Source organism: Pantherophis guttatus, chromosome 1 (assembly GCF_059756535.1).
Source record: "Pantherophis guttatus breed Tessera chromosome 1, ASM5975653v1, whole genome shotgun sequence".
Classification (NCBI taxonomy): domain Eukaryota; kingdom Metazoa; phylum Chordata; class Lepidosauria; order Squamata; family Colubridae; genus Pantherophis; species Pantherophis guttatus.
The window spans coordinates 56,955,435-56,978,406 of NC_142063.1; the positions used below are offsets into that span (position 1 = coordinate 56,955,435).

A 22,972-nucleotide genomic window follows, 5' to 3' on the forward strand; every position below is an offset into this window, starting at 1 on the left:
AGGGCGGAAATGAGATCTTCGCCGGGAAGGGAAAGCGGGCTGGAGAAATAAAGCGTCGCCTTCTTTCCCTTCTCTTTTTTTTTTCTAAACGTGAACGGCATATTTTAGCCGTTCTGTTCAGTCCAGAAACCTTCCCCAATTGTACAATGGTACGTGGTTTGTGTTTCCAGAAAAGGTTCTTAGGTAAAGTAGACACACGCCACTCAGCAGGAGCCTGAGTGGCGTAAGGCTAATGCCTCCTAAGGCAGCATTTAACATCCAGCTACCTGCAATTACTGCGAGTTCAATTCTCACCAGGCTCAAGGTTGACTCAGCCTTCCATCCTTTCTAAGGTGGGTAAATTGAGGACCCAGTTTGTGGGGGCAATAAACTGACTTTGTATAAATATACAAAAGTATGAAGGTTATTGCTTAACACATTGTAAGCCGCCCTGAGTCTCCGGAGAAGGGCGGCATATAAATCAAATTAAATAATAATAATAATAAAAAAAGAAAAGGAATGAGATGTGGACATCTTTTCCTCTCCACCTTCTGAGTGGCTTCTATTCTCAAAGAATCTTTTCCCACACTTGTTGCACCTATATTTTACAATTTTTTAATATTGCAGTTGTTAAGCAAATCAATGCAGTTCTTAAGTGAACGTATAATTGTTAAGCGAACCTGCTTTGTGTCATTGACCTGTGTTTCTTGGAAGCTTGCTCCGCGTAGGAAACTCTTGATAAATTCTGAAGATTATACGTTTTTTACTCACTTGCTATTTTACATCCTAGCAACCCAATATTGGAACCCCTGGAAAACGCGCAACGTTAGTCTTGTGTCACTCCTGAGACTGGAACAGTCTACTTTCCCGTTCTTCCTTGCTTGTCTTTTACTGATCCAGCGTGTTAACTTTATTCCCTGCGGAACTTAATGCTAATATTGTTTACCAAACTAGCCGTGCTCAGTCGCTGATGGATTTCCAGGGTTAAGGTGAGGGGCGAAGAATGCATGCCGTTGTCTAATCAGCAACCAATTAACACCTTCAAAGCGTTGTCCCACAATAGACAATAGAAAGTTCGCTAGCCTTTTTGAGTCCTGCTTTTAGCCAGAGTCTGGCTGTTTCGCACACTGCAGAGTATGGCAACCCCAGCCGACTGCGTGGGAATAGCAATGGCTTGACAGATTATTTAAGGTAGACTTTTTTCTTCATAAAATATATCCTGAGTTAATAAAGAGTTATTAACTTCCATCTGTCCTCTTAATTAAAATTTGGCTTTTCTCCGTCATAGTCAATGGTCAATTCTCATTTCTTTTTGTAGGGAAAATGAAAAAGAATTCGGTTTTCAACTCCAAATAGAACTACAGAATAAGAGTTGGAAGGGACTTTGTAGGTCATCTAGTCCAACCCCCTGCTCAAGCAGGAGACCCTGTACATTTCTGACAAGTGACTGTCTAGTCTCTTCTGGAAAGTTTCTAGTGTTGAAGCACCCACAACTTCTGAAGCTGTTCCATTAGTTGATTGTTTTGTCAGAAAATTTGTCATCTCTCTCCTTGATCACTTTCCATCCATTGTTCTTTGTCTTGCCTTCTGGTGCTTTGGAAAACAGATTGCTCTCGTCTAGATTCTGAGCCTCTAATTTTCTGTCTGTGCTCAGGCTGACACATTTAGGTCCATAGAGAAGAGGGGATATATCAGCCAAGAGTCAGTCTTGAAAAGAAAAGCATGGGGCTTCTGCACAGTGATTGACTTTAATGGGATGGATGAATTATGATGAAAGATTAACATGGAAGGAGGAATTTCTGTTCTATCAGTCCTAAAAGATGATTGGCCTGTAGAAGTTCTACTGCTGCAAATCTACTTAGCAGCTGGTTAAAGAACAGCATAGCTGTAAAAGGGAATATAGCCAAGAGTCACATAAAACACTTAAATTTGTGTGGCGTTTTCTACCACATAATTTTGTAATTGGAGTTTTATTGCATGGAAGTATTTGCTTAGTGGTTAGAAACACAACGCAAAGGCTTCTTCCTATTGATGCCCCAAATAACTTGCTTCTTGGAGCAAGTACTTTTGTACAGCTGTTCATAGAAGAAATACAACTGTAAGGTCCAATAATATGTTTAAGCTCATAAATGCCAAACAAGAAACTTACACAGATCTCTTCCTGATCATCTTCTTTATGTTCACACTTGGCTATTTAGCCCCTTGGAGTGAAGGGAACTCAAGATACGTTCTTAGGCAGGAGGGGGAGAGATAAGGCTCTGATCAAAAGGTGGAACATATGTTTTGATGAATGCTAGATACTTTATAGACTCCAATAACAGTATGTTTGTTCCAGGAAGCTAGTCAACTGAAACAGTTCAATGTCTCTGCATATGGAGTTTCTGAGAAAAGGGACTGGGATGAGCCTATCCTGCTTGAGTTTATTGGGGAATCCTGTTACTAGGGAAAGGTGGTGCTGCCAGGTATCTAGGCCCTAAACCCTGAAACCTTTGAAAAATGACAATATCTTGAACTGATTTTGTCCCTGCCAGTAGGCTTACCAAAAAAGGACAGGCACCTTAAGATGGCAGGAACAAGGATTTTGGGGGTTGCTTTATGGTTTCTGACTTTTCCATTTTTTCTCCCTTATTTCAATTTATCCTTTATACATGTAATTCTAATATTGATTTATTTACATATATACACATAATAACAGTGTACACAATTTCATTTCTACAATCTGCATCTTTTCTGTTTCCTCTTATTATTGCATTTCCACTACTATAACTTCCTCATTTGCTCTTTCCTTGCCTTTTATCTCTCTCCTCTAACCGTTCATACTTTATGGTTTCTGATTCATTCATCCTGAAGGCTGACACTCATTGCTTCCATGGCCTGTTTTTCTTGCTTTCTGGTGAAGAAACAACATACTGGTTCTAAAGATGATGAACTAGATCCGTGATGTGCCATGTGCTAGAGGTGGCATGCATAGCCCTCTCTGTGGGCACATGCACCATCACCAGCTGCTCTTCTGGGTTCCGGAAATCTGAAGACCAGCTGGCCAGTGCGCATGTGAATGCAGGAACCCTGAAGACCAGCTGGTCTTCGGGTTTCCGGTGCTCCAGTGTGCGTGCACGTCCCAGTTTGGGCACTCAGTGCCAAAAAGGTTTCCCATCACTGAACTAGATGATGGAATCTTTCCCCCCACTGGGGAACTTACACTTTGTCTTTCTACTGTATTTTATTCTTTCATGTGAATGCTGGTCTGCAGAGTTCAGTGCCAGACAGACCAGTTGTTTTACCTTCCAGAGAGGTATGCCTTGCATCTTTCAAATCTAGCCTTACATTAGGGAAAGGGAAACTCTCTTTTTGGGAGGGAGACATCTACAAGTGGAGCTCTCTGTGAATGCCTCAGGACAGTCTCTGCCCCCAAGAAGCTGACACCCTACTTTTCAATGGCAGACTGCGGGTGGGGGGAGGTGAACAGGTAGAGGCAGGCAAGCTAGCTTGAGTTGAGATCATAGAACCTGGGATGTAATTTGGTAGGAAAAGGGCTTACTGCTGCTAGAGCAGTGGTTCTCAACCTTCCTAATGCCGCGACCCTTTAATACAGTTCCTCATGTTGTGGTGACCCCCAACCAGGGGTCGGTTCTAAATTTTTTTACTACCGGTTCTGTGGGCATGGCTTATTTTGTGGGCGTGGCTTAGAGGTTATGTGACTGGGTGGGCGTGGCTAGCTGGTCATGTAACCGGGTGGCCATGGCTATGTGTATAGGGACTACTCAGAGGGCTGAAAAACGTCATTTCTGACAGGTCCTCGGACTTTTGACTGGTCCTCACACTTATGACCATCCTCACATTTATGCCTGTGCAGCATTCTTAACAACCATGTCACTCATTTCAGAACTGCTTCTCTTCAACATGGTGATAAGATAGGGCAAAAAACGTAAAATGTGAGGACAGTCGTAAATTCGAGGACTGGTCAAAAGTGCAAGGACCAGTCAAAAACAACTTTTTCAGCCCTCTGAGTAGTCCCTGTGCACAAAAGGACTACCCAGAGGGCTGAAAAAAGTGATTTCTGACAGGTCCTCGCACTTTTGACTGGTCTTCGCAGTTATGATTGGTCATCATTTATGCCCATTGTAGCATTCTTAACAACCGTGTCACTCATTTCACAACTGTTTCTCTTCACCATGGTGACAAGATAGGGCAAAAACGTAAATTGTGAGGACAGTCATAAGTTCGAGGACTGATCAAAAGTGCGAGGACCAGTCAAAAATAACTTTTTCAGCCCTCTGAGTAGTCCATATGCATAATAGGATACAGCAATAGAGAGGGATGAAGGAAGGGAAGGGAAATTAGAGTAGGAGTGAGGGTAAGAGAGGGAGGAAGAGAGGAGGAGAAGGAGAAGGAGAAAGGAAGAGGAAGTAGGGAGAAGAAGAAGAGGGGGGAAGAGAAAGTAAGAAGGAAAGAAAAGACAGAGGTGGTAGGTTTGAGGAGAAAGATTGCTGTACAATAAAAAATATGAAAGGGAAGAAAGCCAATCCCAAACAAATATAAAGATATTAAGATAAAGAATGAATTGTTAAACTTTAAAGAATAAAAGAGAACAAATAGCAATAAATAGCAATAATTAGAAACACACATACAAACATACAACGTATTTTCTTTGAACAGAGTATTTGGCCGGTTCACAAATTTAAACAGTTGTAGGAGGTTAGCACCCACTCCTTTCCTAGAAGAATGAAATATTTTGGGATATTAAAAAGGCAGAATATTATATTTCCCTGGATGAGAAATGGAGAAGCATATTTTACAGACAAAGCAGCTCCCACCTTCCTGCCCCCCACTCTTTGTTAATGGGCCAGAGGCAGAAAGTCAATCCTTTGTCAAAGGACATTTGCAACACAATAGCAACAGAAACTAACACAACGGGCCCCATCTAGCAACCGAAACTCACCACACCTGACCTGGGAAGCATGTGACCTGGGAAGCACATGTGATCATCAGCCAGCAAGGCTAGCTAAGACTCCCACCCTCTGGGAGTCTGACAACCAATCAGGATACTCTTTTGGGGCCCCAAGAAATGCAAAGCCAGAGAGACCATAAAAATCCGAGGATTTACTGTATCTACCCCTTTTCTGTTCAGGAACTCAAGCCATGTGATCCTGTCCACCATTAAACCATCTTTCCAAGCAGTCTCCATGTTTCCAGTGTCTTTTTCCCCACTTGGAGCAGAACCCAGAAGGATATTTCTCCCAACAGTGTTTAGTCATTTCAATTAAATTTACAATTTCTATATTTCCTTTTTACCATTTTTATTCCTCATCTATTTTTTTTAAAAAACCAATATTACCCTTCATCCTCATCTCTAATCTTAATCAAATTCAATTTTTCCCTTCTATTCTATATTATACCCCTTTGCATTGTCATCTATTTTTATATCCATCCTCACATTGGTTAATTATGTAATTATGTAATACAGTTGTTTAATACAAATTCAACATTTTAATATAAATCAATTAGTTATATAACTATCTTTTTTGTATATTAATCAATATGAACATGAATATTCCAATTATTTCCATGCAATCCAATTTCTTACAAATCAATTAATTATATTTACCAATAATAATAAACCAAATAATTTCCCCCATATATTCCTCCAAACCACAACTTAACCATTTCTGCTTTCAACACAATATACAATTAATAGTATCTCAATTATTACAATTCCCTAGTTAAATAGAGCTTTTTTTCTTTTGTGTTTTAAAATCCTGAACCTCCTCTTTTGCTCTAAATTTCCCATTGTTTGCAGTTTTGCACCTATCTTTTTTGGTGAGGAAAAAGAAATCTCTCTGCCTCATTTTGTCATGTTGCAGCAAAGATCCTGCTTTACTTTCAATTTCGCTTTTTCAGCATAGCTAGGGGGAAAAAAATCTGCTACAGGAATTTACCTCTTTGCAGCTAGCTAGCAACAGAGCCCTCCGCAAAACAACTGAGAGCAAATCAGCTGAGAGTCCGGAGGCTGATCAAATCAACTTATGGTAATTAACCTATGCTGAAGCTGAAAGGGGCTGTTTTTTCTATTTTTGCAGGCACCGGTCTATTCATTTGTTTTCTTTTAACACTGATCAGCTGTAGGGCGGCTCTTTGAAGCCCCGCGGCAAGAATTTAAAGTTTTTTTTCCCTCTAGCCATCAGCTGGGACTCCGGAGGCAGCAATAGATTGGGAGTGGGCAGGGTAAGCGAACGGCGAACGGCAATCCAACAGAGGCAGAGGGTGAGGGTGAGTGAAGGCGTGGGGGGGGGCAGAGAGGGCTTTGGCGACCCCTGTGAAATGGCCTTTCGACCCCCAAAGGGGTCGCAACCCCCAGGTTGAGAACTACTGTGCTAGAGAGTTGGGGAAGAAGGCTACAAAGTTTTAGTACATATAGTCCTTGACTTACAACCACAATTCAGCCTAAAATTTCTGTTGCTAAGTGAGACTATTGTTAAATGAATTTTGCCCCATTTTACAACCTTTCTTGCCAAGTTGTTAAATGAATCCCTGCAGCTGTTAAGTTAGTAACATGGTTAAGTGAATCTGGCTTTCCCATCAATTTTGCTTGTCAGAAGGCAAAAGGTGATCACATGTTGTTCCGTGGAAAAAGTAATCTGTATCTATGAAAGGGCAACTGAAGGTGACTAAGGTATAAATGACCGTAATTCTCTGTGACACAATTTTCTCCAATTTTCTCCTTTAATTGCAAAAGCCACCCAGCATTGGGATCAGCTAGTTCAATGGTTTCCAATGTTTCTAGGCTAGTGGGCACAACTGGAATTTTGAAAATGTGTTTGTGCTCTTTCTACCAAGTTTGATTTTTTTTCCTTGGTAGATGGACAGATTTCTGAACCACTTTTTATAATCTAAGAGATCAATGGAGGCTCAGAAACATTCTTGTAAATACTGTAAAGATGACTCGGAAGGCTGGCATTATGCATGCCATCAGCATCTATTCTTAAAAATATTTTTTTTTTAAAAAAAACCATAAACAGGTACCTTGGGACCGGGAATTTGCTAAGCAGCAAGGTGTATGTAGTTCAGTGGGGTGAGAAAGTATTTGGTAACCTGTAGAAGTAAGATATTTACAGCAGCTACTGTTCCAAGCAATTTTAAAGGGTAAAGTTGATTTTGGGGAGATGTGGGGATTTTCATCACCAATTTAGTGGAAGCCTCCTTAACCAGCACCCTTATTTTTAAAACCACAATTTCCAAAATACCTATCCAACAATTATATGAGGGCTGGAGTGGTGGGAACTGAATATTGGCACAAATGGAGTGTGTGTGTGTGTGTGTGTCACTAGATTAATTAAATTTTAGTGACAGAGTTCACTTATCTAGATTTCCGCTACCAAAACAAGAGAGCAGCATTCCTCCATATCACCCCTTAAGTGGTACTTCCTCGGTTTCTCTTGAGATTTCTGGGGCGGGGGAAAAACAAGAAATATAACGGGTCCGGACGGAAATGAGACACTTAATCGGGCAGCAGCCCGGCACTCTTGATCCGGGATGTGGGAAAGCGCTTCATTCCGCCTCTTCCTTCGTTTCACAGGGCGGAAAGTTCAGCCACCGGGCTCGTGTTGGCACAATGCCCAGCAGTTCAGTATAAAGGTTACATAGGCCGCTGGAGGGCTTCGGAGCAAGGAAAAGCCGCGGGCGCATCTTGCCGTGAGTGCAGGAGGGCCCTCGGCTCCCTCCCAGTTCCCATTTCTTAACGCTCGCGCGTTAAAGGAGGCGCTCCTGGCTCGCCGGTTTTGGGAGTCACAGCCCCGCTAAACTGCTGCTCCTCCTTCCTCTTCCTCCTCCTCCTCCTCCTCCAACCCCGGCGGCGCGGAGGGCTTTTCACGCGGCTTTGCCTCCTTTTTCCTTCCACGCGACCATGGCGGCGAAACCCGGGAAATTCTGGCACGAGGCGTCGCAGCAAATCGTCGCTGGCGGCTCCGCAGGTAAGCAGCCCACTTAAACTCCGATCCACGCGCGCCTCCCACGCTGTGGCCTGAAGCGCCTCGGCTTCTCCCGGGGCCGCGAAGCCTCGCTCCCACTCCAGCCGCCTCCCTCCTTGCGGCGCTCGGCTATAGGCCCGCCTCCTCGAAGCAAAGAGCGACCTTCCGGAGCTTCTCGGGCCCGCCCTTCCCTTCTGAGCGCGCTTAGTTAGCGCGCGGTAGCTGGGCTTGGTTGAGCGTAGCGCTCGGCCCTGTTGCTCCGTCCGGGAGAGCCGATCCGGGTTACGCCACGGTAAACTCCGTGGAGGTAGATGGAGCTTTCCCGTAAACGTGGCTTCTAGAGCAAACTTTTTTAAAAAATACTTTTTAAAAAACAAATAAACAAGGGTTTGTTAGCGTGATGCATTGCACTCAAAAGGAGTTAGTTGCATCTGTAGGTAGTTGAAAAGCGAACCGATATTAACGATTACCTTTGTTAAATCAGCAGGGCTGGGGATTTAGATACTGAATTTCATTTTGTGATGGCTTAAAGGCGCCAGATGTGGACTCTGGAAATCCAACCAACCAGTTGTATACTAATTTCTACGATCTAGTAATCGCTCTGAGTTTTGGAACTCGGGTCTTTTAAATCTGCTGTATCAAGTTGATGTACCTATGTTTATCAATTATTAGAATGTCTGTTGCTCTGTGCTCTAATGATATGTATTAACGTGATGTAACTGCTTTGGAAGATTTTGCTGTTTAAGGTGGATCATTTAGTTCACGTGAAGTGTTAATACCACTTTATAATGCCTTGGTAAGGCCACACTTGGAATACTGCATTCAGTTTTGGCCGCCACGATGTAAAAAAGATGTTGAGACACTAGAAAGAGTGCAGAGAAGAGCAACAAAGATGATTAAGGGACTGGAGGCTAAAACATATGAAGAACTGTTGCAGAAACTGGGTATGTAGTCTGATGAAAAGAAGGACTAGGGGTAACATGATAGCAGTGTTCCAATATCTCAGGGCTGCCACAAAGAAGAGGGAGTCAAACTATTCTTCAAAGCACCTGAGGGCAGGACAAGAAGCAATGGGTGGAAACTAATCAAGAAGAGAAGCAACTTAGAACTAAGGAGAAATTTTCTGACAGTTAGTACAATTAATCAGTGGAACAACTTGCCTCCAGAAGTTGTGAATGCTCCAATACTGGAAGTTTTTAAGAAGATGTTGGATAACCATTTGTCTGAAGTGGTGTAGGGTTTCCTGCCTAAGCATGGGGTTGGACTAGAAGACCTCCAAGGTCCAACTATTCTATTCTATTCTATTCTATTCTATTCTATTCTATTCTATTCTATTCTATTCCTATTCCTATTCCTATTCCTATTCCTATTCCTATTCCTATTCCTATTCCTATTCCTATTCCTATTTTATTCTTCTATTCTATTCCTATTCCTATTCCTATTCTAGATCATGAGGGCTAAAATCAAAGGGTTAAAATCGTTATGTTATATGCTGCCAGGGGATCTCAAGGCCTGATGGAAAAAATGGTTAAATGCACAAAAAAGGACCCATATTTTTGGTCTAACTCTCAGCTGGTGGTTTGGGTTATTCACAAAATGGGTGGTGACTGGCTGCATGTACACACTATGTGATAGGAAGTTAGCTTAATAAATTTATTTCTAGGCCCCATCTGTAATTGAATAGAAATTGACAACATTGGAACTTCTTAAATAGATTCAGATATTTGAGGTTGCTCGGCAACATTGTTCCCCAACTCTGTAGATGAATGAGAACCAAGTCAGAATTATGTCCTTCCAAAGCCCTCTCTTGTTTGGAAAATTTTTCCATAGTTACATTGCCATTCTTTGAGTGAAAGTATTCATATATTATGATTGGGGGTTGATAGAGAAATAATGCTGATACTGTGAGACATGAGAATTGAGGCTGAAGGAGAGTTTTTTTCATAACTTTGTAATATAAATCAGGCCTGCACAACTTGTAAAGGGAAAGGGCAACATGGATAAATTAAAAATAATTGCAGGCCACAAAGGAACACTATGTGCCAGTTAGTAGTTTGGTGGTTAGCAGAGCAGCAGCTGTATTGGAGATGACAGTGGCAGTGAGGCCTGGAGGTGCCTGGCTACATGTCTTTTCGGATGGCGGCAGTTAATTTATCAACCTTTTAAAAAATTGCAGCAGGCCACACAAGGCTATTTCGTGGTTGTGTGTTGGTAGGCCTGATATAGATGAATGCAACATCTCTAGTTTGCAGGCAAGGGCTGGAGCTGTTTAAGATTGAAAGATAATGTCTTGTAATAACTATCTTGTCTCATCAGTCCTTTTCCAACTAAACCAACTTCCATATCCCTGCGGCAAACAATGTATTATAGCCAGTCACACACAAAACTATTCATTAGATTTACTTGTAAAGTAGCCAAGAAGATCTCATTTTGGACATTCATTCATTCATTCATGACACCATTTAGACACAAGCAGATGAAGAATGCTGTTTGTGGCAAACTACTTGTTGATTGTCCGCACTGTATGGCTTGAAAATATTAAAAAGGGAAGATTTGAAATAAGGATATTGTTGTATGTATATTGGTTTCTAGCTAGGACGTTCTCCTTTTAATGCATGGCTGGCAACAGAGCCAGGGAATTGTTGGGTCAAGGAGTTTGGCCTGCTGTCCCTCAGAGATATTTGAAGTCCTGTGGTGGATAATGACTACATAGAACTAAATATGTTCCAATCTTTACTTTTCGACAGTATCTTAATATTGCAGTAAATATTTAAAATCAGATTCTTGATTCTTTTGAACATGGTTGAAAAAATACATTTGAATTATTTTAGCTACGTTCTGTTAATATTAAAGCTTTGAAAATCGTCTTTTTCATACAGGTGCCCAATTAAAATATGTTCTGCTAATTCAATACAATCATAATTCAATTGCTTTATTAATTTTGTTTTTAAGAAATACTTATTTCAATGTGGTTGATTTTGGGTTTGGGATTTTGATTTCTATAGCCTGGTTGAAGTTTGTAGATAAACAATATATTTTGCGATTGCAAATATGTCAACCAAGAAACTAGAAAGCAAGTTGCAGATATCTCAAAATTGAGGAAAAATTGGTGCTTTATGATAGCATAGCCCATATAAGGTGAATGTGGCTCAATAGTCCTGGTGCTGTAGTCTTGCCCTCTTTTTGTATATCTTCCTTGGTTTTGGTTCATCTCTCCAATCATTTTTGTACTTCACTTACTTGCTTATTATTTATCTATTTTTATCCCACCTTTATTATTTTTACAACTAATTCAAGTGGATGAACATATCCAAGACAAATATCCAACACACTTTCCTCCTCTTATTTTCTCTACAACAACACCCCTGTGAAGTGGTTGGGCTGAGAGAGAATGACTGGCCCAAGGCCACCCATGTATCAGAAAGGTGTTCCTCCATCTTCTGTCCTGAACCAAAGAATTAAACAGTGGCCCATGGAACTTGTTTTTTCTATTCTCAGTTGATTTATGGAGGTTAAGAGTTTACGACCAAGTGATACAAAAATGAAATAGACATATGGAAGATTCATCCAGGAAAATTATAATTTAAGCATACAAGAATAAGCATTTGTACTCCCAGTTGTGCTGCTTTCATTTTGCCACATGTCAGACTGGCACAACTCTTGAATAAAATTTCCATCAGATTTAATTTATAGCAAAATAATACAAATGGAGTGGTGTTTGTGTTGTTTGGACAAGGACCAAAAGAGTTCCCAGGTCAACTCTATCCTCCACTTTGCATTTCATGGAAGAAAAAGAAGCAGAAATCTAAAAAATTATTAACTGTGGATGGAAAAAAGTAATTTCCATCTACAGTTAATTAATTATGAATTAACTTTTTGCAAGGATATTATAGCATCTTTTTCAGATTCTTAAGTCCTTTCTAATATAAGTGTGATTGTTCATCATGTCTTTGTACCTATGAGGTTTTTTTTTAACGACTAGAGCAAATGAATTAGAAAATCATATCTATGACCACTAGGAAAGGGTCTTCATCTACTGCCTTGTGTTGTGTCCTCTTTCTCTCATGTTTTCCTCTTTTCAAACTTCTAGTTTAAATAGAAGTAGCCTGATGTATTTCTTTTAATTAGTAACAGCTATGTCTGGTCAGATGTCAAAATCCTATCCTCACCCAGCTAACCTTAATCAGTCATTTCAGGTTTACTTTTTTACTTGTCCTACTGAGAATTGACCCAATTCTTGTTAACAGAACTCCATATGTCCATCAGTAAAATTATTTTAATGTCTTTATATCATTCTAAAATGTCATAGAGCTCTTGGAATTTGAGTTTTCTACAACTTTGTATATATTTGTTTATCTTAATATGATATGTGATTTCTGTGTGGTATTTTCCTTACAATTCAGTGGTATATTGTTCAAGCCCAAGTATGATTATGGTTTAATTCAGAAAGCGTAGTTGTAAACAAAGCCTGGCTTAACACAGAAACATATCTGTCCTATTTTCTGCAAATATACCTTTGCCTTTTCCAAATCTAATTTTTCAGGGAGGTTTAATAATGTGTTTATATAAAGCTAGACTTCCTCATATTAGTCTTCTGCCTTAGAGAGAACAACTAACCTCCTTTTTCCATGTTCAATCTCTTCCTCTACTGTACGGTGCCCACCTTCTAGTAGCCTCAGTGGTGAAATGTAAAATTTGTTACTACCGGTTCTGTGGGCGTGGCTTGGTGGGGGGGTAATGTGACTGGGTGGGCATGGCCAACTCTTTTTAAAAAAAACATTTAAAAGCATTTTTTTTCTACAACCTCTTTGGCTGAAGAGGTTGTAGAAAAAATGCTTTTAAAAGTAAAAAAAAAAAAAACAGCCTCTGATGATTGCGTGGCTCAGGTGGGCATGGGGGGGGGGGGCGCAGGGATTTTTGCTACCGGTTCTCCGAACCACCCGCCACCATCGCTACCGGATCGGGTGATCCGGTCTGAACCGAGAGCATTTCACCCGAGTAGCCTCTTGCATTGCCTTTCTGCAAATGCTTCATTAGTGAAAACCAGACAGAGAGTAGATCTTTCTCCTTAAAAGTCATATTCCCACATTAGTTTAGGAGCAGAACAGAGAGCAATCAGGACAACACTACTCTTAGAACTGATGGAGGCTTGATTTGTTGTTGAAGCATAGAAGGAGTAGTGATGGAGGGTAGAAGAGCTGAAGTTTTCAACTTCTATATGGTATCGCTGCACTTGTGCCACTTTAAACTAAATAGCAAAAGCACTTGGACTTATATACTATTCCATAGTGCTTTAGGTCAACATATTACTCCCAAAATGTTGGTCCTCATTTTACCAACAGTGTTAAGGATGGAAGGCTGAGTCAACCTTGAGCTGGTCAGGATCGAATTCCTGGCAGTGGGCAGCCTGCACTACTGCATTCTTCTAACCACTGCACCACCATGGTTCTTAAAGAGTAGCAGTAGTACACCAATATTGAACATAACTTGTGGTTTGATTAAATAATTATTCATTATGAACAGCATTGTGCTTTTCATCCAAACCATTTCATTGCTGTGTAATATTTGTGCAATTGGCTACTGTTATCAACAGTGACACTGAATTTTGTTTGCTTATTTGAAATAATGTACCAGGGAAAGACTTCCTCAATATATATTTAATTAACTTGAATCACGTATATCTGAGGCAGTCTGCAAGAATGTATTTCTTTGGCTTTAAACGTTCTTTTCATTATATGAAACTGTATTTTGCTGTTGTTTCATTCAAAGTAGATACTTTTGTTTAGTACAATTATAATCCTAAACCACAGCTGAACACCCAATACCTACCACTTACCTGAGAATAAGTTATATTCACTTGCTTCTGAATAGACTTGCATATAATTGTTAGTTGCTATGTATTCCACCAGAGATCCACTCATTAAAATGGTTTTATATGCATCCACTAAACTGGCCACTAGATGGCAGTATAACGCTATTTTAATACTTTTAGTACATTCAAAAATTGAGAAAATAATATCCGTTTTTTTCCCGTGATGGATTGCAGGTGAATAGGGAATATCATTTTTATTTAACTTCATGTAAAAAGTAGACTAATGGTAAAATTGGATATTAAAATTGCATCTTTATGAGAAGTGAATATTAATGAAAACATTAAAAAGCCATTAGCAATAAATTTTGAATAAAACCATTAGAGATTTGAGAGATAAAAAAGGAGAGCTTATTTAGTTATCTGAAAAGTTATGTTCTTTGGGACAGTTATGCTGGACTTGCTCTGAAAAATGAATTAGCTGAAGAACTGCAGACATTAGACTAACAGACTATACCTAGAATAGACTGAGATTTAATGAAGAATAAGGATAAATGGTTTAGGGAAAGGATAGAGGATTACACACTGTCGCCTCCCCTTTTAAAGCCACAGAATAAATCTTGAACTTCTCTCTCTCTTAATTCCTTCCTCCAACACATTCTGTTAGAAGAGTGAGACACCAGCAATAGAACATGTATTCCTTATTTGATCTGATTAATAGGATTTGGGAAGTGGTAAAACTCACTGGTTGGCTACTTTTGTCAGTATCAGAATTCCCATTATCAATCAGTTTGTTCACATACTGAAAGTCTGAGACTCTCTAAGGCCATAAAGTAATCAAATACTTCAATTGTCTTCAAATCTCCCCATAGTACGATTTGATTCAGTGCTTTAAACTGCCTCATACTTGGTTTGAAGCAGCGGTGAAATCCCCCCCCCCCGGTTCTATCCAGTTCGCTGAACTGGTAGCACCGGTGGTGGGAGGCTCCGCCCACCCGCCAGGACGTCATTATATCCCTTTTTTTACCATCTGTGCATGCGTAGAAGAGGCACGCATGCACTATGTGCATGTGCGCTCCCACGCGCTCCCATTCCCAAACTAGTAGCTAAGGTAAGTGGATTTCACCGCTGGTTTGAAGGATTGAATTCAATCGAGTCTTTAGATTGCTTGCTACATTACCAATCAATTATTTACAGGGCATTACTTAGAGGTTAGCTTCATTTTCTTCTAGCAGCAAATGGTCAAACATCACTTGCCAACTCCAGTTTGAGAAGTATAAAATAAAGGTATCTTCAATTAAAACAATGTTAATATCTTGATATGAGCCTACAGCCCCAAGTGCTTCAGAACTCTGTGTAATATAGGACCTTTTCATGTCTCTTTACAACTCTTTACATCTCTCTATAACAAGCCCATAAAAACAATTCATACATAGTAGAATAGAATCTTGTAGATGTACAAGAGTATGCAGAATATACTATGTTTAAATCTTTTCAGAAGAAGATAGATATGTTCAACCATTAACTATTTATTAAACCATTTCTGTGGCCTCCCAATTCAAATCAGGTGATTCAACATAGCTTACAAAAATAAGAGAAACTTTAATCAACTAATACAAAACAGCATGGCTCATTTAAATTTACTCCAACAATAAGATGAAATAGTGATCAGAATTGAAATCTTTAACTGATTATTCAGAAAAGACTCAGTCCATCACTGCCTTTCCAAAGGCCTGCAGAATTGGGGCTAATTGTATGCCGCTGGAAAGATTGTTCCCCAAAGGGCAGGAGTCACCACTTAGAAATTGGAGAGGGGGGCTTAAAATACACAGCATTTCATACAACGGAGTCTTGTGTTGTGGTAGTTTTTTGGACAGAAATTATTTAATATATTAAATTCAGTTTGGAAATTTATTAGTGAATTTAGATGCCTGTGTTCTTTTGAAGACAATGATTATAGATACTCTCCATTTGCAGTAAATCTCAAATACTACCAAATGGGAGGGACACTCACTCCCCATCAATTACACTACAGTTAGAAGAATTCACCTCTATTTCTGTATTCCAATATAATTTTCCTGCCAGGACTTTTAAAAATTTGGATTGTGTGTATTAATTTATATATTCAATTTCCCATTTGTTTCTTATTGTTAAGTAAATTGATTTAAATGAATAATAAAAGAAGACATAGTTAGCCTTTTTAGCACATGGGAGAGGTATGCTTTTATCCTTTTTCCCTCCTTTCTCCTTTCTTTTTATTGTTTTCTTTTTTTTCAACAATAGAAAAAAAAAGAAACAATATAAGAATAATATAAACCAGCGTAAAAGAAACAGATTTCAAAACGGGAAACAATAAAAATCAGGAGCAGCAAAAATCATGGCAATAAGCAGGCATAATTCATAATGGTGAAATAGGATTAAAATTCTGAAGTTCTAAAATGCAAAATGTTACTTAAAATCCTGAGACACTAAGATTTTCCCAAGTACTAAAAAAGATCATAACGTAAGTTGTGTGGAAACCTTTGTGAAGAGTGTTTCATAACTCTGGAGCTACCACCAAAAGAATGTTTTTTATGTCAAGTATGTTAAATAGCTTTGCGGTCCACCAAGAGAACTGAAGTTATTAGTGAACTAAAATTTAATAAATATTGTCCCTAAGGCCACGTATTTTACAAAGATGAAGATGCTTGCTCACTTCCTGATGGTTTGCACTATTTTAGTTACTTAAGGACCTTGGCTTCTTAAGATTCTGTCTTTTCCTATCTTTTATGTTTGATTTGTAGTGAATGCATATAAATAGCACAGAAAAGTTCGGACTAAATTCTATGGAGTCAATAATTTGACATGGAACATCACTGCCATTCAAATATCACTCTTTTCTTTTATTATACATGCCACTAATTTGGTTGGGGAGTTAAATAAAATCGTAATGTATTGTGGAATTAGGAAGTGGATAGAGGATAATGCTGCTTTGTGAGGGTGAGAGAGAAATAAAAGGGATAGAAGGAGAGATCCATTCAGAGCCACTGCGGACTTCTAGTTTACAAGTGGCCACAGCAAGGGATAACAAAAAGCCAACTTTTTTTGATTTCTGGATTAGTATTCTAGTTTTTTAAAAAAACTTTTAACTTACATTGAAATGAGTGAAAAATAAAATATTAAGGCACTAACCTTAATTATTGGCTTGTTTGTGGCATGAAGATCAGAGGAGCAGTGAATCCAGGGATTTTGCAATAGATTGTGGTGTTGGAAGTGGAGGCAAATAAATTGTGGTGTTGGAAGTGGAGACGCTGACCTTTGGTCTGCGTGGGTCAAAAGTCATTTCTGCCTGAGCTTGTCTCTTTGCCAGAGGGATGACTTAGGACTATCTTTCCAAACTAGGTGCCCTTTGGATAGAGCAGAGGTGTCCAACCTTGGTAACTTTTAAGACTTGTGGACTTCAACTCCCAGAATTCCCAGACATGGGGAATTCTAGGAATTGAAGTCCACAAGTCTTAATGAAAGGCACCCTTTCTGCCTGGAAATTGCAAAAATTGCAATCCAAATTACACCACATAGAAAAAAATGGATCTGAAATTAAAGCTATTCTACTAGTTGCTTTGCAAAGATAAATATTTTGGTGATCACCCAGTTCTTCTATTATAATATTAACAGAGCCCTAAAGTACTAAAATGGTCAAAGCACAGGCCTTGTTTCTCAAGTATTGAATTGTGGATATTATTCAGGATTAGAGTAAATATAAATCAATGTCATATTCTTGGAAAGAAACTATTTTACTTTAATGTCAATAAACTTTAAATTCAGACTTTTCTTATTAGAATAAATGTTTCCTCTTAAAATGCATGATAATCATAATCAAGAGAAAATTTGTTCTGTTATTTATTTTCTAAATGATTGTACATGTTTAGCAGACTTTTGATTTAAATCCCTATGGATATATTGGAGACAGATGTTTAGATGACCTCATGTTTAAAGTAATGTTATATTTGGACACCAGATTAAATTTTCCTTAAAATCTTTCCTTATAAGTGAGACTGTTTGAGTGCAGAAACTAATCAATGTTTTATCTTCGAAGCATACCACTTTATTAAATAGCATTTTTAACATTTTGATTTTTTTTTTTGTATCAGTCTGTATTTTAGAAAAGTTCTGATTATGCAACAGTTGTTTACATATGAAAATAAAGTTTCTGACTGGAAAAGTTAAATGAGAAACAGATTTTTGAAGTCACTTGAATTTGAATGCAAGTTTGCCATGTCATATATATTTCTCCGCTTCCCAAAATGGTATAAGTTTGCAATGAGCATTTTATAATACTGACAGTAGAAGGCCCTCTAATTCTGAATGTTAAATATTTTATAATTTAATTCCCTGAATAAACAGAAGAATTCTAACTATGTTTACATAGAAGCAAGTCCAACTGATTTTAATAAAACTTTTAAATAAAGAGTTTAGAATTTCTGTAATTTACTGTTTAAAGTCACAAAGTAGCAGATACATATGTTGTATTTAAAAATTTTAAAATATAGAACAATTGCAATAATTATCCCATGAAATATATCTTTTAACTTGAAACTTTCAAAATGATTAACTATGCGTGATTGAAATGTCTTATTTTCATAAAAAGCAGTGGTTTTTTGGAAGGAAAAATTAATAAATTCAGCACGTCAAAGGTTTTTGTGGACCACAGTCCATTTAAATACAGAGAGTTGCTTTCTGCAATGGGGATACATAAGGAATTAGAAAAAATAGTAAATGAGGAAAATAAATTGTAAAAACTATAAGCTTGCCATGTTTTGTTTAACCATGGTTTGTTGAAGCGATAACAGCTGATTTGCACATCATGCTAAACCAGATACAAGCAGGCACAGAACATCACAGTCACAATCTTGAGCGTGGTAGTTTGTAATGTAGTTATAAATTATATTACATTACATTACATTACATTACATTACATTAATTATATTATATTATATTATATTATATTATATTATATTATATTATATTATATTATATTATATTATATTATATTATATTAAACTATATTGTCCTTAAGACCTGAATTACTGCTGCTTCTGCTGCCAGATACATTTTCCATTTTTATATATAATATATATTTCCTTTAAAAAATAAAACACAAAATAAACTGGTTAATTTATTTCTAGACAAGTATTTATATTTATCATTAAATTACTAGCATTCGTTCAGAGAGTTAGACCTGCTGTGTTCAACTTAGTCTCATTCTTCTTCTTTCTTGCCCGCCATTAACTTTTATGCACCAATCAATTATGTCCACTTATTTCACCAGTCTTGTCTTCTTTTCCCCAACCAAAAGAATGGATTAAAGTTATAGGTTGATGGTTGACAGCTACAGAACTACTGCAAACTTATGTTCTCACTCCATAATCACAGGAAAGATATTGCGCAGGTGATTATGTCCATGATGGGCAAAACTTTTTAGACGTGAGATTTTAACACTTAACGGTGGGTGAAAGGGAAAAGGAGACTTCATTTTAATTAGTGCCAAGTGTTAGTTTGTCCTCTGAAAATTAAAGCAGAAGATCACATTTTAATCAAAGTGTTTGTATTTCCACTGAGCTGGTGTCTCATATATGTACCATTACTGTATTGTGAAACTGGCCAGGGAAGTTGGTCTCCCTGACTATCTTCCAGTATTTATATTTGCTTTGTGGCCAGTTGCCTGAGAAATAAAGCAGATTGTCTGCCATCTCTGGGGTAGAGGAACAGAAAACCTTTGTGTTATCTCTCTCCAGACCTGTCCCCAAAACTGCAAGAAAGAGAACCAAGGAAATAGATTATCTTTCCCCATTTTTTTCACCCTCACTTGGTGTATGATATTCTTTTCAGTGATGCATAACAGTAAGTACTTGCAGATTTCATGTAAAAAAATCAGGCCATGTTTCTCTCTTTACCAATGATCAGTTGCAAGCTGTCCTATTTGCAGACTAGGGTAGCATCTCTGCCTTCTTCACTTGTTGCTCAACTGCCTAGAAAGTGTCATGAGATACAGAGTCGAAGAGAATAATGTTTTGCAGCTAGAAGAGATAACTTTCTCTTCTTTTCCTGCTAGATGTGGCAGCAATCACACCAGAGAGAATTCAAATCGCCAGCTAGTATCGAACGCTTCCTTTCTTGTCCTACTTCTTACTGTTCCTCAATTTGAAATGCAAAGTTGAGGCAGATCAAACCAAGTGAGCTTACACTGGTCTCTCTTCCCCAAAGAGTCACTGCAGAGATATGCCTGAAGTGTTGATTCAGGCAGTACAAATTCAAATAGGTAAGGCTATATGACCAGACAAGTGGTGCATAGAAGGAGATTAGTTCATGTCTTGATAGGCTCCTTTTTCTGCAATATGAAAATGTTGGTCCATGTGGTTAATTGTGTGTGTGTGTGGGGGGGGAATCAGTTTGCTTATACTGCATTGGAATGAGAAGAAATTGGGACCTTTAGAGCAGATATCCTTTCAAGCATAGAATTGTGGAAATTTATTTATTTATTAAATTTATATGCCACCCATCACACCCACAGTGTGATGGGTGTGCAGCCACTTGAACAGCATGTGCACAGTGATATAGAAAGCAAAGGGAAGACGACTACACCATATATTTCCCAGGAAAATCATGTTAATGGCGGCAAAACCTAACAATGGCCCTGAGTACGGGCGCCCCTTAAATGGGGCAGGGGTGCTAAGAATCTCCTGGTCCGCTAGAAGCATGATAAACCCAAAACTATGAATTGGAATGTGGAATCTGAAAAGCTTTCTCTGAGAATCAGGGAAAACACACAACACTATGCAAAGTGAAAGTTAGAATATTTTGGACATGTGATGTGACACCCAGAAAAATATGGCATACTTCACTTAATCCTCCAGGGAAACATTGAAGGCAAACGACGTCCAGGCAGAAGAAGAACATCATGGCTTCAAAATCTAAGGGACTGGTTTGGACAAAACTCAGCAGCACTTTTTCGTGCGGCTATTGATAAAAATAGGATCGCCAACGTCCGATGACGGATATGGCACAACAAGAAGAAGAAGCCACCCAACTCACTGTCAAGAGAATCTGGGTGGTTTGCAACAACTAAAAGCAGACTTAAAATCAATGAAACACTTAATCTTTGTGGATTTTAATATATAATAAGTAAAAAACAGAATACAACAGAGTGGAGATGGTATCTTCCTAATCACCTCCCTTCCTTACACACAACTTTTTTTTGGCATTCCCAGTAGAAGGAATAAATTTGAAGTTTCTAATATCTTCCCTCCTGAGATGAAGTCCCTGAAACTATTTAGAGAAGCCAGGAAGTGACACATTCTTCTGTTTTTCTTCCTTTTGTTGCAGCTCTAATTGTACCAAATATTTCCTTCTTGCATCAAAGGCACGTTTATTTATTGGTTTCCACCACTTAATTTCTTTTGTGCATTGAATTTGCTGAATGTGAGGTGAGGGTTAATACAGACCATGTGGCATGGGGCTATTACTTCATTTTTTAAGAAGCAAAACATTTCTAAGCCATTTTAAAGGAAAATGTTTTGTAGCATTTTAAATACGTTGTTATAATAATAATAATAATAATAATAATAATTTTATTTCTATACCGCCCTTCTCCCGAAGGACTCAGGGCGGTGTACAGCCTATTTAAAAACACAAAAAACACAACAACAATTTAAAATTTAAAATCATTAAATAATTAGGCTCCAATTAAAATCCCAGAAATTTAAAATACCCCAATTTAAAACGTTATGTTAGTAACCCTGCCTGGCGGAACAACAGGGTCTTCAGAGCGCAGCGAAACACCCGGAGGTCGGAAATCTTTCGTATTTCGGGGGGCAGTTCATTCCACAGGGCTGGAGCTCCCACAGAGAAGGCCCTCCCCCTGGATGTCGCCAGCCGACATAACTTGGCTGATGGCACCCGGAGGAGACCCTCTCTGTGGGAGCGGACTGGTCGGTGGGAGGCTATTGGTGGCAGAAGACGGTCTCGAAGGTACCCGGGTCCTATGCCATGGAGCGCTTTAAAGGTGGTAACCAACACCTTGAATCGCACCCGGAAGACCACTGGGAGCCAGTGCAGCTCGCGCAGGAGGGGTGTCACGTGGGCGCAACGGGTTGCACCCATAACCACCCGCGCGGCCGCATTCTGGACCAGTTGGAGCCTCCGAGTGCTCTTCAAGGGGAGCCCTCTTTATTATATTATATAATTGTTATTTGGGTGAACTGAATCGCATGTACCTTTTTCCCTCTTCAGTTTGTATTTCAGCACTATATGATGCTCAGCTGTCTGGGGCTGACACTTCTAAAACCTTCTGTCGGGCTTGTCCCAACTTGGGCAATTAGATAGAAAGAGCCTTCAACTGCATTTATAGTGAAAGGAATTACTTTTACTAAAGCCAGGTGGTTACAAGGTAGAAAAAGCCAGATCTAAGGTTTGAGTGCAAAAGCTGCCTACTTACTTTCCCTTTTCCCAGGTCCTCCCCCCAACTATCTCCCTTGTGTCCAATTGAATTAAAAAAAAATGTTTTGGTAACAGGTCTGAGGTTTGGTGGGCTCGGTTATAGTCCACATTCCATTCCCATGGTTGTGACCTTGGGGTTGGTCAGCCGATGTCTCTGGCAGGCACTCGAAGTGGTTTCAATTTCTTTGTCTTCCCTCCCTACTTGCTAACTCCCCCCCCAAGGATTCATGGCAGTCTGGCATCAGCGAAGCAGCAATGGGACAAAGTGGGATGGCAGCACTGACACCTTCAGTGGTTGGTAATTATTATTTTATTATTTTTATAAATAACTCAAGCTGGCGAACATAACTAATTCTCCTTTCTCCTCCTATTTTTCCCCACAACAACAATCTTGTGAGGTGACTTGGGCTGAAAGAGAGTAAAAGGCCCCAACGTTATCCAGCCAGCTTTTGTGCCTAAGCAGGACTGAAACTCCCAGTCTCCTGGTTTCTAGCCTGGTGCCTTAAAGCACTAAACCAAACTTGACTGCTTATCAAGAAGATTAGGTATTATCTGCATTCAAATACTTTGTTTTCCCTTAATCCAAATCATACACTTGTCCTCCTCCTTTTCTTTCCCATATTTTACATAATATTATTATAATGTCAATTGACAAACTGTAGTTTGCAGGAACAATTCTGATTATAGGGATTTGATCAAACCTTAATGCTTGGATTCAGATAAAATGTTGTATTATATTTGATTA

At 38.9% G+C, this 22,972-nt stretch overlaps 1 protein-coding gene across 2 annotated transcripts in view; it reads left to right on the forward strand.

Moving 5' to 3' along the window:
- The first annotated feature begins 5,741 nt into the window (after nt 1-5,741).
- SLC25A21 (solute carrier family 25 member 21) overlaps nt 5,742-22,972 on the forward strand; it is a 263,467-nt gene continuing 246,236 nt past the window's right edge. For both annotated transcript variants that reach the window (XM_087874625.1, XM_034418043.3), the window contains exon 1: nt 5,742-7,946. Coding sequence is in view for 1 of the 2 variants with exons in the window: in XM_034418043.3 (XP_034273934.2) it covers nt 7,880-7,946 (67 nt within the window). In the remaining variant the exon portion in view is untranslated. The remainder of the gene's footprint in view (nt 7,947-22,972) is intronic.